This window comes from Parasteatoda tepidariorum, chromosome 1, assembly GCF_982258835.1.
Source record: "Parasteatoda tepidariorum strain Cologne lab strain chromosome 1, Ptep-v5.0, whole genome shotgun sequence".
NCBI lineage: Eukaryota > Metazoa > Arthropoda > Arachnida > Araneae > Theridiidae > Parasteatoda > Parasteatoda tepidariorum.
In genome coordinates this window covers 60,898,851-60,914,102 of record NC_141755.1, presented here as the reverse complement: position 1 = coordinate 60,914,102, position 15,252 = coordinate 60,898,851, and the positions used below count along the sequence as shown (strand labels likewise).

At 30.9% G+C, this 15,252-nt stretch overlaps 1 protein-coding gene across 1 annotated transcript; it reads left to right on the top strand.

Annotated features, from left to right (window-relative positions):
- Positions 1-1,151: 1,151 nt before the first annotated feature.
- LOC147816471 (uncharacterized) lies at positions 1,152-14,222 on the top strand. The gene is made up of 3 exons (XM_087156515.1): positions 1,152-1,204; positions 9,839-10,874; positions 10,986-14,222. The coding sequence occupies exons 1-3, from the start codon at positions 1,152-1,154 to the stop codon at positions 14,220-14,222; spliced, it is 4,326 nt and encodes a 1,441-aa protein (XP_087012641.1).
- The last annotated feature ends 1,030 nt before the right edge of the window (positions 14,223-15,252 follow it).

Below are 15,252 nucleotides of genomic sequence, written 5' to 3'. Positions count from 1 at the left end.
TTCCTAATTTATTTTCAGATTTGTCGAAAATGGCAGACGGAATAATAGGTAAATACCCAAAAATTAGTGCAAGTTAACTCAGATTTGATTTAATTTGGCTAGAATTTTTATGTGGCTATATGTAAGCGTGGCCCTATTTATATAGGATCCAGCTCAGCTCAAGAACATATGAATTGACAAAAATTAGATTTTATTTCTAAGAGTGCTGTCAATCCCCTGCTTTTCGTTTGAGAATGGAAAACAGAGAATTTTGATATTAAATTCAGAAAATTCAAATTAAATGCAATCAAACACATCCGCCAACTAAACGTTTCAGAATTGCTCGTTTAAGTAGTTACGTTTTTGTTACAACTCAATTTAGAACAGAAAATTTTTATATTAAGTCTTAAAAAACTCTAAATAAATGCAATCAAAATCATTACTGATCAATTACTAAATACGAGTCCAGCAATTCTGTGGAACATAAATGATCATTCGTAGTATTTTCCGTATATTTATTTGAATCATATTTAATTAACAACTCAGTTATTAGTTACTTAAAGTGCTGCTGTTTACGTGTGGCCCTGATTCCTTCACTACTTCTGAAACTAAATTATATATTCCCTCAATCTAAATCAACCGAAAAGATACGTGGGTTTATTTAAATTTTAATTTGTTTCTTCTGCAATAAATCTAGCTATTTCTTAAAATAACTAACTTTTAAAGTAATTCTAACTTTAAGTTACACTTTTCCTGAAACTCAGGTAGAGTTGAAAGTTATTGGTTAGACTATTTTACAAGAATCACATTGGTGAAATTAATAATACAGTGAACTCTCACTTATGCACCGGTGTAAGAGGCCAAGAGAAAAAGGCGCATAAGTGAAAAACTTCAAAATTCTAAAACGCAACGTAAATTGCAGTGACAATATGAATAAATATGTTTCTAAAGATTAAATGTTAATATTTATACTGTTTTGGTATTTAGTACTATAATTATACAAAGAAAAAATTTAACATACCTTAAGACAATTTATTTCCTTACAAAACAATCTTAATACATGTTTGTATTTGTTTTTGCCGACGTATTTCAAAAACAGTTTCCTCCAGTTCATATAAATGGGATAAGGGGGAGTTTCATAAACAAAATTAAATTGTAAATAATCACGAAAAATGTCTAAAGCTTCCAATACTATTGTGTCTTTTGGAGGAACTGTATCATCCTCGTCAGTATCATCCACCACGTTCTCATCGTCCACAAGTTTTAGTTAGATATAAATGAACACTTCTTCACAAAAAAATTGAGTTTTATGGGAGGGGGTGAAACATTACATGATAAATTTCTAAGAAAAGTACTTGACGTCATAATATGCTGCACAATAAGTTGTTCGATTACTAATGTCACTCAACACATCACCTCCTTTTATTTACTTATAATGTCCATCTGACTGTAAGTAAGTGATCGCGGTCTCTTTCGTATTCCAGGTGTCTTTTTTTCTCTAGAAAACAGCATGGGAGTAAAACTAACCTCTGGACAAGAGGAATGGTTATTTTCTAAAAGATGAATGGGCTTTCATTGTTGTTGGTGTAACAGATAAGACACCCTATTCAAAATTCTAGAAAGAGTGTCTTTCCAGAAACAGCAAAATTGAAAAGGTCACAGGGAGAAGCAAATTCAATAGGGTCTAACAACATATATTTCTTTTCATCTGTAACAAGGATTGCTTATTTGCTTCATTTTTAATTTAAAACATTTTTTTTAAAAAAGAAAAAATATTTAAAGGATTAAAAAATTAAAATGTTAGCCTCAAATTTCGGCGCATAATTGAAAAATTGACTTTTAGAGCGATGCATAAACGAAGGATGTTTATCATTATTTTCCCATCTAATGTACTGGGACCTATTAAAATCATCGCATAAATTAAAAAGGTGCATAAAAGAGGTGGTGCATAAGTGAGAGGTCACGTATTTCACATTTTATTGTCTTGGATTTTAAAATTTTAGTATCACGATTATTTTTAATTCCGGGTCTAATAAAGTCCTTTCCAAATAATTTAAATGACTAAATATGTAATTTGTGTCCAGCTAAAATTCCTAACCCATTTCAATCCTACTTCACTAAAACTATTAAGCTCCGCCTAGACACATGCCATTATAATTTGGTCACGCAAATTTCGAGCATAATAATTCATGTTGATTAAACTGATTCCGATTTTACATCTCGTACATGACCTTAACGGGATTTAATCAATGTCTTCGTATTATAAACGTACTACTTGATTTCTGCATCAAATAACATTTGAGATGCGATAATAATTGAATGTTCAAAATGATCCGAAATAATTGTATCAGTGTTAATCATAATTGCTGCCGAAATTGAAAAGTCAATGAGTAATCCCTTTCGTGACAACTTTCAATGGCGTTGTTAAAGTCTTAATTGTCGTATTATCATAAAATGTGTCATTTGTTTCGTAAGAAATTTAAAAAAAAATATCTGTACAGTAAACTTCATCACTATCTTTGAGGTAGTGATCCATGTCGGATTTGAAAATCATTATGGTAAAAAGTGATTTTGGGCAAAATTTCAGAAATCAAGTTTATTACAAATTTAAAATTCCCGTACTCTTAGCTTTCTAAAATTACTTTACTTTAGTTTGTACTCTAATTAATTACAAAGTTATGGCAATTTTTGTGCTAGGTAGTAACAGTGGATAGACAAATGATTTTAGGTATTTAAATGCTTTCTTTGCAAAATCTGATTTTTTTACTTTTTAAGCAGGATATCTCCTTTTGCTTTTAAAATAATTGTCTACAATTTTTCATGAGTGTGTATGATCATAGAACTCACGATTTAAACTACACATTAAGAGAAAAAGTAGAATTTCATAATTTCGGCATGTTTTTTTCCAAAGCAAGTTTGAAAATTTATAAAAATGTGCTTTTTTTAACTACATTGATCTCAAACCCGATAGTATATGCTCTTGATTTTACGATGATGTTTCACAATGTAGTTGATAGCGTTTTAAATAAAATCCTCAAAGGATTTTTTGTTTTAGGTGATAGAATTGTTTTCAGTTTCTAGCCTAAATGCAAAAAAATGCCTTATTTTTACATTAAAAAATAATTTTTTGCTAGTTTTATAAATTTTTACACGTATTAAAACAAATAAACTATTTCTTCTTTAAATTTTATATTATTTAGAAGGAAAGTTTTCTAAACTAGTCGGATATCTTAATACGTCATTGGTTTCGAAAGAAATAAAAAATATCTACACTGTAAACTACATTACTGGCGTTGAATTAGAGTTTCATGTCAGATTTGAATTTCCTACTGTTGAATATCATCATAATAAGTGAGACATTAATACGTCATTTGTTTCGCAAAAAATGAAAAAATAAATATCCAAGCCATAATCGTTATCATTGGCGTTGAGCTAGTAATCCATGTCAAATTGGAAAGCGTTAATGTTGAGAATTATAATAAAAAAAATTGCAGAACATTATAATTGCATTTTTTGCTTCGCAACAAATAAAAAATATCTGCACTGCTGACTTTTCAATGGTGTTGAGCTAGAGAGCCATGTCAGATTTGAAGCTTTTCAACTCTGAAACCTTGTACCTTTAGAACATAATCCAGAAAACAATGCAACTCATGAATCAAGCGATGCGACAAACTCGCTCACGTGAGGCACTCTTTGTAAGAAACTAAACCGCTTCTGTGTTACCGGGGCAGAAAACCTCAAGTGAAAGGATTAGCTTGAAGGAAAGGTGAATCTAACCAGTGATGATTAAACCAATGAAAATGCTTTTCGTCCAACTGTGATCAGTGCGAGCTGGGAGCACAGTGCAAATTGACCAGTAATCACTGTAATCCAATCCTTGGCGGGTAAATTGGTAGGTGCTCCCTTACCCTAAACCGTACTCTCTTAAAATGAAAGAGTTATTTCCCTTACTCAAAAAAGAGTTAAATTTTTTTAACTCAACTTGAGTTAAATACATTCTTATTTGAGCGAAATTCTTGCTTTGCATTAACTCAAACTTGAGTGGTATTTATTAAGCAATATTTGAGTGCTTTTAGCTCAAACTTGAGTGATTTATTTATTATTTAATTGTGTGCGAGATATAAGCTGGAATTTCTATTGTTTTATTTTAAAAAGCAAACGATAATAAATCTAAATAAAATTGTTATGTTCTGTGATCTAAATAGATTATGTCTTCCTTTTTATCTTACGTTTAATTTTTTTTTCTGGAGAATATGTCACTTAATATTTTGAATTAAGAAGAATTAAAACAACTTTTAGTTCACAGCGGTATTTCTGAAGAAGACGCTGTTTTACTTTTCAGTTAGTAGATATACTTTGTTGTTTTTATTTTGAAAATACTTTTATTTTGAATGTGTTATATACACATTCCATTTAAATTAGCTGTTTTTCAGCGTTTTTTAATAAAATATACTATTCTTTTAAATTATTTGTCATAAAGATTTATTAAAATTGAAAGTGTTAAATGTGGATGATTATGAAATATTAAAAAAATTTGATTCCCTGCTAGAATCTTTGTCAAAGCATATGGGAATATATTATATCTGATAAGAATTTTAGAATCTTTTCAGATTTCATATTAAAGTTTTAACATTTTATTTTAATATAATAAATTTATATCCATGTTTTAGTTTTTTTGATGTATAATTTTGGTACAAAACATTTCTGGATAATTAATTTCATATCATTCTATACTTCTTTTACAAAAGATATTTACGAAATTATTGTTCATACAGTCTGTTAATACAAAGCAATTTAAATAACAACAATTATAAAGTTGACTGTCTTTAATTTATGAAAGTTCACATCTGCAACATCCATTCATTCAAATCAGAATCTTCAGACGTTCAATGTATTTTATTATAAATATATCATTCAAAGAAAAAGTGGAAAATATTATATTCAAAAAAAAATTAAGCAGCATTTTGAATTTTTCTGTTTTTATCCTGTTTTTAGATTTTATTTAATTGGAATTCAGAATTAATACTATCTTCTTATTTCATAAAGTATTTATCACATTATACAAACTATTTTTTCTTTGTTGCTAGCATGAAAGTTCTTACCACTTTTCTTCAAATTCAATTTTCGAGGCAAAATTGAAAATGCAGAATTAATATTTAATTAAAAGTACTATGCTAATTAAAGTATTTGAAAATGCAAATAAATTAGAATTTCACAATAGTTATAGATTAATATTAAAAAAATAGGAGCAAAATTAAAAGTAATATTTTTTTGAGATATAGTTCAATTTGAATTTATATACCTATATCCCAGCTGAAAAAAAACTGTAGTTATTCTACAGAACTGAAGTAATTTCGTAGTTTTTCTAGAGTTAACTGCAAATTTTCTGTAGTGCAATCTTAACTGTAAAAACACTGCAGTTATTTTGCAGCTAATGCGAAGTAATTTCTCAGTAATTTATTTCGAAAAAATTTCAGCTATTGTCTACAAAATTACTGTAGTTTAAGTGAGGTCACTTGAAAATCATAAATTTAGAAAAAACTGAAACTTTAAATCCGTGGTCATTCTGCAGTAAATTTGAAGTAATTATGCAGTCATTGTTTCAGAAGTATACTTTCTGATGAATCTGCAGAAAAACTGCAGTTACTTTGCATAAAATTGAAAGAGTTTGATGTCTTCAATCTTGCTTTCCTGGCTGGTATATTAAATTTTTATAATGTTTTTTTCTTTTTGATTATATATTAATTTCTTACAATTAGGTAAAAATTCTAAACATATATATTGATAACGGAAATAACGTACACTATCTATATTCATAATAGTTAAAATTCATAAAATACATACTTGATTTAATTGTAATTATTTATAATTCAGAAGCGATACAATTTAATCAGTTTAAAATATGCCTCAAATTAGGTATTTAAATATTTCTGTATTTTAGTAATTTTATTAAAAATGTCGTTTTCTCTAATTTTTATTATTTATTTCTTTTTGACTTAAGAAAACTATGTTTGATCAAAGTTTATGGTAAAAACAATATTAAAGTAAAGTCAAGTAGTTAATGTTAATTAGTTAATTTTTTTATTCGAATTCATACTAAGCTAGGATTATTGCAGAACAAAAATTATACTTATTTTTTTCTAATCAAAACAAATATAGTGTGGTTTTTAAACAAATTTATATAAAAAGAGTTTGCAAAATTGAGTTTGAAAAAGGGTATTTAATCCAAATTTTTTAGCTTTTAACGCGTCCTCTTCAAAAATTTATTAATTTCACTTAGTTTCAGAAATTTGTCTTAAAAAAATTTAGGCAATTTGAAACAATATACCTTTTTTATTGCTTGAAAATAAAGCTTTATAAATTAAACGAATAAATTTGTTCGAAAAAAAAATGACTCATAGTATTTTCAATTGAACCTAAATGAGCATAATATTTATAAAACTGCTTACTTTAAAAATTCGTTTCGAGCTCCTTACCTTTAAAAATTAAACTTCAAAGAAAAATGACGTAACTTAGGGGAAAGAAAAAGAAAACTCAAATCTTCAGTGGTGAGGAATTTTTCATAAAAAAAAAAAAAACTTCTTAAGTAATAATTCATTTAATTGTTGTTTTACCGTATACAATCAAAATAATTGGATAACCACAAAATGCTGCTATTCAAACTATTAACTCTGAAAAAAATTTTTAACTGTGTTTTCACCTTATTTGATTTAACAAATAAAAACTTTATTCTCGCCAACAAGACCCAGCTCATGAAACTAATTAGTTCTTTGTAGCCGTCTTGTCATAGGACTGCAGCCTAGATGGTTAATCGGTCAATCTCACGACAGACGGGAAGCCAGTTCGAATCCCAGCCAGTGTCGATATGCTCACAGCGAAAACTTTCACCAGTACCATATTATCTAATTCGATATTTAAATTCAACCAACGCTGAGATAAAAAAAATTCCTCTCTAAGGCTTTCTCTATCAAAAGGAATTTTTTTGAAACGAAAACTATAGTATTTTTTATCGCTTACGATAGATGGCACCACTAAATACAAAAATTTCGAATATTAACAATAAAAATTTTGACTGCAATTTACAAACTGAAATACTGAAAATCACTCAAACACGAGTTAAAATCACTCAAGTTTGAGTGAAAATGATTCACTCAGGTAATACTGAAAATCACTCAAACTCGAGTGAAAATAACTCAAGTTTAAGTGAAATTTTTTTTCACTCAAATTGAGCTATTTCCATATAACTCTTTCACTTGAGTGATTTTAACTCAAGATGAGAAGGCCGGTTTTTTCTAGATGAAAGAGTTAAATAGCACTCAAGTTGAGTTATTTTCACTCGTTCATTTTAAGAGAGTAACGGCTTTATACTAAGTGAATATTTATCTTAGTGCATATTTATCTTATATTTAGAATGTGAGCCGCAATGGCTCACATTCTAAATAGTCCATGAGTTGCACTCGCCTTCCAATGAGGCAAACCAGGTTCGAATCCCAGTCGATACGAATTCTGCATCCGGCTTGCACCGACCGCAGTGCTGACGTGAAATATCCTCAGAGGTAAACGGATCATGGATTAGACTCCCCCTGCCGTCAAGCTGACCGTGGGAAGTTCTCGTGGTCTTCCTCTCCATGGAACACAAATGCGGGTTAGCTCCATCAAAAAGTCCTCTACGAAGGCAAAGTTCTCCCAATACTTGATCCAGGAGTTTCCTAGTCTTCTGGATTGGGCTCAAAATTACAAAGCTACGGAGTTGAACATTAATAGTCGTTAACCCATAAAAATTGGGTCGGCTGTTCAACGACTGTTATAAAAATAAAATATAAAATATATTTAGAATGTGTTCTGTTGAATAATTGGCTATATTTTTCAAGTTTTTAAACAAAAAAAACAGAATTTTCAGTAAAAATTATATGAAAATCAATTTTTTTCAAATCTTATTCTACAGTTATTAAAAATGTATCACCTTATCCATATCGTTCAAAATGAAATTGCATACTATGAAAGCGCAGATTTAAGTATTCTACTTGAATTAAGACACGTGTATAGCTAATGAATAGTTTTAAGGTTAAAACCATGTGCTTAAGAAAAAAAGTTATTGATCCCTTTTATTTATCATTGTGCTATCACTGACTTAGAAAATAAGAGACAAATATTTCACTAGTAACGCTAATTTTAGAATATTCTATTAAAATGATAATGGGTAGTAAATTATCTAGTTTTCTTTTTTAATCGTAGAACGTGGAAAAAGTAATCTTCAAAGAATTTTAATTAAAAAAGTGTATTACAAACTTTTTTTAGCATCACGTGATTACATTAAGTATATGTTTTAAACAACTCTTAGAAGAGTGAGATATAAAGAATATAAAAATTTTAAGTGTTTTTTTTATCGCTGGAATTAATGCTTTTATGATCATTTCTTTCTTATATCATTTTCCTAAGCCAGAAAATTATTTTATATATATATATATATATATATATATATATATATATATATATATATATATATATATATATATATATATATATATATATATATATATATATATATATATATATATATATATATATATATATATATATATATATATATATATATATATATATATATATACATAATAATAAACGCGGCTGTGTGTGTGTGTCTGTAATCACAATATATCGCCCCAGAAGCCTCGCCCAGGCACGAAACTCGGCCCATAATTGTGTTTTGACATAATGAAGAAGTATTTTTTTTCTTTTTCAAAAATTTGGATTAGTTTTTTAGTTATCAGTCATTTTGTAAGAAAATCTCTGCTTTTTCGTTGCTGTTGCCAGCTAATTTTTTGAAAGTTAACTTAGAAATAACAAATCAAACGATGTTAAATAACAAACCAAACGATGTTAACAAAATAACGTAGAAAGCGCAACTAGATCAAAATTATACAAGCGCAACTAGATCAAAATTATACAAGCGCAACTAGATCAAAATTATAATACCTGAGCGCTTGACGTAATATTCGTTTTCAAAGAGCCATATTCAAAAAACTATTAAAAAATGCATATACTTTTCTCCACTCTTATAAATGTATGCTAATGCGAACCTTACAATTGAAATATTAATTTTCGACAACTTAAACCAATAATATACAAAGGAATTAATATTTTAATTGTAAGGTTCGCATTAGCATACATTTATCAAAGTGGAGAAAAGTTTAACTTTTGTGTTAAAAATGTGGCAACATATTCGATACGTAAATAGAACGATTCGCTTTGATATATTTGTCGCTGTTCATAATTGTTATAATAAGTTTTTCTTCTTCTTTCCACGCTCTATTTTTTTTCTTAAGCGAAAACGATAATTTTTGTAGCGATATAGATATATAAATTGATACCATAAAAAATTATATAGAAATAGAAGTTGATACCATAAAAAATTAGTTCGTTTTCGTGTTCTTTTCATGTATTCAGCATTTTCGTTTTTTTTTCTTAAGCGTAGTAGCTATATAATATATAAAATAGGAATTTAATTGTTTTTGAAGGAACGATCACACTTACCTTGGATCTCTTTGGTTTTTCTTTTCATTATTTTAACAGTTTTTATTAAATGTAATTAGTTATTTTCAGAAAGTTTCAGTTTGCAGGTAGGCACTTAGATTTTAATATTGAAGTTTCATGATTTGCTTTCATAGTAATTGTTGTTCTAAAGTATTCGTTGACTTCTTAAACACCCGATTACTGATATGGCAGAACCGCCTTCCAAAAAACTTTGTATTTTGTCAAAGAAAAAGACATTAAGAGATTCTCAAAGAAGAAGAAGGGCCCAAGAAATGTCTGTGGAACGTCAAAGAAGGATGGAATATGACCGAATTTCGACAAGCAGTGCTAGGGCTCAAGAAACATCTGAAGAACGCGGAAGAAGATTAGAAAATAATCGTGTCTCAACCAGAAATGCAAGGACCCGAGAAACATCTGAAGAACGCGGAAGAAGATTAGAAAATAATCGTGTCTCAACCAGAAATGCAAGGACCCGAGAAACATCCCAGGAATGTCGAAGAAGGCTAGAAGAAAATCGTGCTTCAACATCCCAAGCTCGATTGCATTTGTGGCAAGAAAAGGAAAACTCTGCATTTATGTACAACCCATCTTTATGTTATGCATCAGATCCATTGATAGAAATTGGCGGAATGGCAACAGAATGCATTTCTTGCCAGGCATTAAAATGGAAAGGTGAAGCACCAAGTATGTGTTGTAGCAATGGAAAAATTAAGCTCTGTGAACTTCAAACACCTCCTGAACCTCTACTGGCATTGTTAACAGATTCTTCAATTGAAACAGTACATTTTCAAAGTAACATCAGAAGATACAATTCATGCTTTCAGATGACATCATTTGGATCTGGGAGTGAAATTCGGGAACAAGGCTTTATGCCTACTTTCAAAGTTCAGGGACAAGTGTACCACAGAATAGGAAGCCAACAACCACAAATAAATGATAAGCCAAAATTTCTTCAATTATACTTTGTAGGTGATCAGGAAAAGCAATCCGAACAACGTTGCAGGAATGTTTTGCAAGCAAAACAAGCATTAGTTTCAAGTTTGCAAGAAATGTTGCATGAACACAATAATTACGTGAGAAGTTTTAAGTTGGCCATGGAGAAAATGACTCCTGAATTAAAAGTTATAATTCAGGCAGATAAAACACCTGTCGGTCAGCATGAAAGACGATTTAATGCTCCAAATACATCGGAGGTGGCAGTTATTCTTGCAGGTGACGTATACAGTAGCAGAGATATAGTATTGGAATTAAAAAGTAATGAAATTAAAAAAATTGCAGAAACACACCGAGCATATGATGCATTGCAGTATCCTTTGATGTTCTGGCAAGGTGAAGACGGCTACCATTTTGAACTAAGGCAAGTAAACCCAACTACTGGCTTCCCGACTTCTAAGAAAATTTCAGCCATGGATTTTTATGCCTATCGAATTATGTTTCGAGCTGCAAATTTCAATATTATTTTGAGATGCAAGGAACTTTTGAATCAATTTATTGTGGACATGTTCGCAAAAATTGAATCTGAGCGACTGAGGTTTGTACGCTTGAACCAGAAGAAACTACGTGTTGAAGAGTATGTTCATCTCAAGGATGCCCTAAACAGAGACGGGAATGTTCATGATATTGGTAAAATGGTAATTTTACCTTCTACATTTACTGGTGGTCCACGCTACATGCATGAGCGAACTCAAGATGCGATGACATATGTTAGAAATTACGGGAAACCTGATTTGTTTATTACATTCACCTGTAATCCTCAGTGGCAGGAGGTTACCAATGAATTAATGCCTAGGCAGGGAAGTCACGATCGACATGATTTGCTAGCAAGAGTTTTTCATCTTAAACTAAAAGCTCTTATGATTCTCATCAACAAAGGAAAAGTATTTGGCTCTGTTCAATGTTTTATGTACACAATAGAGTGGCAAAAACGTGGTCTCCCACATGCTCATATCTTAATTTGGCTGCATGAAAAAATCCATGTTCATAGCATAGATAATGTAATAAGTGCAGAAATACCAGATCCAGAAATTGATCCAGTTTTGCATGATGTTATTAAGACACAAATGATACATGGCCCTTGTGGGATCCTGAATCAACAGTCTCCTTGCATGAAAGATGGAAAATGTACGAAGAGGTACCCTCGAAATTTTTTGAAAGAAACACAAACAGGGGAAGATGGATATCCCCTGTATCGTCGACAGAGTCCAGAGGATGGTGGTTATACGACAGTTAAAAAAGTACGGAGTTCTGATATTGTTATTGATAATAGATGGGTAGTTCCTTTTTGTCCATTGTTGTCAAAAACTTTTAATGCCCATATTAATGTGGAATTTTGTAATTCGATAAAATCTATAAAATATGTTTGCAAATATGTAAACAAAGGATCTGATATGGCTGTATTTAACATTGCCAACGACGAAAGTGTGCATGATGAAGTACAGCATTATGAAATAGGACGATACATCAGTAGCAATGAGGCAGTGTGGCGTATTTTGGGTTTCCCTATACATGAAAGGCATCCAACAGTTGTTCATTTAAGTGTACACTTAGAGAATGGCCAGCGAGTTTACTTCACATCAGAAAATGCACGGGAAAGAGCTCAAGCTCCACCAGCCACAACACTTACTTCTTTTTTTAGCTTATGTCAAAACGATGATTTTGCTCGCACTTTGTTGTATAATCAGTTGCCAAAGTACTATACATGGTCTGCAAGCAGCAAAAAGTGGGTTCGGCGGAAATCTGGTCAGACAGTATCTGAAGACCCAGGAATTAAATCAAGTGATGCACTTGTTCGCGTCTACACTATTCATCCTAACAATTCCGAATGTTTTCATCTTCGACTGCTGCTTCATGAGGTGCACGGACCTACATCTTTCAATGACTTAAAGACTTTTGGAGAAATAAAATGCGAAACATTTAAGCAGGCTTGCCAGGTAAGAAGACTTCTTGAAGATGACTCGCACTGGAAAAGCACGTTAGAAGAAGCTGCTGTTGTTCGATCACCTGAAATGCTGCGTAATTTATTTGCAATTATGTTGCAAACATGTTCTATCGCAAATCCTCTGGAATTGTGGAATTTACAAAGAGAAAATATGGCTGAAGATGTTTTGCACCAGGCCAGGATTAGAAGTACTGACATGGATTTAAATTATGATGATGCCATCTTCAATCAGGCATTAATTCTTCTTGAAAACAAGGTCAAAGAATTGGGTGGTTCTGGTTTAAAAACTTATGGATTTCCTTTGCCACAACAAACAGATACCATTGACTTAAACAGAGAAATTTTGAGGGCAACAAATTACAATACAGATGAAATGACATCATACATTGATTCGAATGAGCCAAATCTGGTTCAAGACCAGAAGGAAGCTTTGGAGAAAATCTTATTTCCTGTGTTTAATGACGTCGGTGGAATATTTTTTGTGGAAGCACCTGGTGGAACAGGAAAAACTTATCTCATAAATCTGATTTTAGCAAAAGTGAGACAAAGAAATAAGATTGCACTTGCTGTTGCATCCTCTGGTATTGCTGCAACTCTTTTGTCTGGTGGACGAACAGCTCATTCAGTGTTTAAATTACCTTTAAATTTATCAACCGTCGAGCATCCTACCTGCAATATTTCCAGAAGCTCGCACAAAGCTGATGTTCTTAGAAGATGTAAACTAATAGTTTGGGATGAGTGCACTATGTCACATAAAGCTGCTTTGGAAGCCCTGGATATCACTATGCAAGACCTTTTAAAAAACAACAAGTGTATGGGAGGTGTAACTTTAGTTTTATCTGGTGATTTTCGACAAACACTTCCTGTAATACAACGTGGGACAAAGGCAGATGAAATACATGCATGTATAAAGACATCTTACATTTGGACAAATGTTCAAAGACTGCGGCTGAAAACAAATATGCGAGTTCATTTAACAGGACAATTCTTTGCACAGGAATTTGCCAACAATCTTCTAAGACTTGGAAATGGTGATATTAGTGGCGATGAAGAAGGGCTTATAGACGTGGAAAATATTGGAAACCGTGTTGCCACAACCGACGAACTCAAAGAAATGGTTTTTCCCAATATTCATGAAAATTACTGCAACCCTCAATGGTTATGTGAAAGAGCTATCCTTTCTCCAACAAATGATATTGTTAACGTGATAAATAACAAACTTTTAAAGAAATTACCTGGTGCTCTGGAAATTTACAAGTCTATCGACGCTGTCATGGAAATAGATCAAGTTGTCAACTTTCCGACAGAATTTTTGAACTCATTGGAACCACCTGGAGTGCCTGCACATAAATTAGAATTGAAAATTGGAGCACCAATTATGCTTTTAAGAAATTTGGATCCACCTGCATTGTGTAATGGAACAAGATTGATTGTGAAAAAATTGATGCCTAATGTTATTGAAGCTATGATTATAACAGGACAGTCAACAGGAAATAGTGTGCTTATTCCTCGCATCCCCATCATATCTTCAGACAATCCATTTCAGTTTAAACGACTTCAGTTTCCTGTTCGACTTAGTTTTGCGATGAGTATAAATAAATCTCAGGGACAATCTTTAAAAGTCGTTGGTCTTGACTTGCAGAAGCCTTGCTTTTCACATGGACAGCTTTATGTTGGCTGCTCAAGAGTTGGTGAAGAAAAGAACTTATACTTATTCGCACCAAATGGAAAAACTAAAAATATTGTTTATAAAGAAGTTTTACAAGAATAGGAAGTTATAGGAATATTAATATTTTATTAGGGGAAAATTAGGAAGAAATAGGAATATTTTATTGCTGTTTCTTAAATATCTTATTAACTGCGCTTTAATTTTCAGCTATTGGCCAATGATGATTTCGAAAGCAAGTTTTGTATGCTTTTACAATTTCTGAGGCCTTTTTTTTTAAAAAAAAAGTCTCCACCTGATAGTTATATTATAGGTTAGGTTAACATAGGCCTTAGGTTACCATAGCAAAGTTACATCTTCAAACATCCTCAAGAGCTATAACACATCTGCAGCAGAACTGGGTATGAAGACAACGTTGCAGGACAGGAACACTTTAATTGTCCACTAATCTTCGAATTTCCTGCTATGTTTTAAAAAACTTTATTTGTGAAAACCTTTAGCGTGGCGGACAGCTGGCCGCCTTAAGCGGCTAGTATATATATATATATATATATATATATATATATATATATATATATATATATATATATATATATATATATATATATATATATATATATATATATATATATATATATATATATTGTAGTTGTGCTAGTATTGCTGCTGAAAAGAATGTGTATATTCCCATTCACACCTGTTCTCAGTCCAAATCTCGTGTTTTTTGAGTTGTACAACTATTACAGCCCATGAATGATATATATCTATAGATGTAAACACAAAGAGGAGTAATAAAATAAAATAAAATAGAAAAATTGGAAAACGTAAAGGTCATCATTAGGACGCATCATTTAGAATAAATGCGATATTTCCGAATAAAGAATAATTATCCTGAGATAAAAATTGCTCTTTATAATATGTTTATATCATGAAAAAATAAATATATATATATATTAATAATAAATTATGACACATTTCTATATCCTTATATTTTAATTTTTTAGGTCATTTCAAATGGGTGCTTTTTTCACCCAATTTGTATTCTACAAAAGTCTGTAGCATTTTAATTCATGCCCCACGATGTTGCATACATAATAGAGATATGAAGATACTTAAAATTTTTAATAAATTAAAA

What these genes read in the sequence shown, in the direction of transcription:
- LOC147816471 (XM_087156515.1), top strand. Translation starts at nt 1,152, where the DNA reads ATGTCTAAAGCTTCCAATACTATTGTGTCTTTTGGAGGAACTGTATCA. An exon ending in GGAGGAACTGTATCATCCTC is followed by an intron (nt 1,205 to 9,838) that starts GTCAGTATCATC and finishes TTCGACAAGCAG; the next exon opens with TGCTAGGGCTCAAGAAACAT. An exon ending in ACCATTTTGAACTAAGGCAA is followed by an intron (nt 10,875 to 10,985) that starts GTAAACCCAACT and finishes TTGAGATGCAAG; the next exon opens with GAACTTTTGAATCAATTTAT.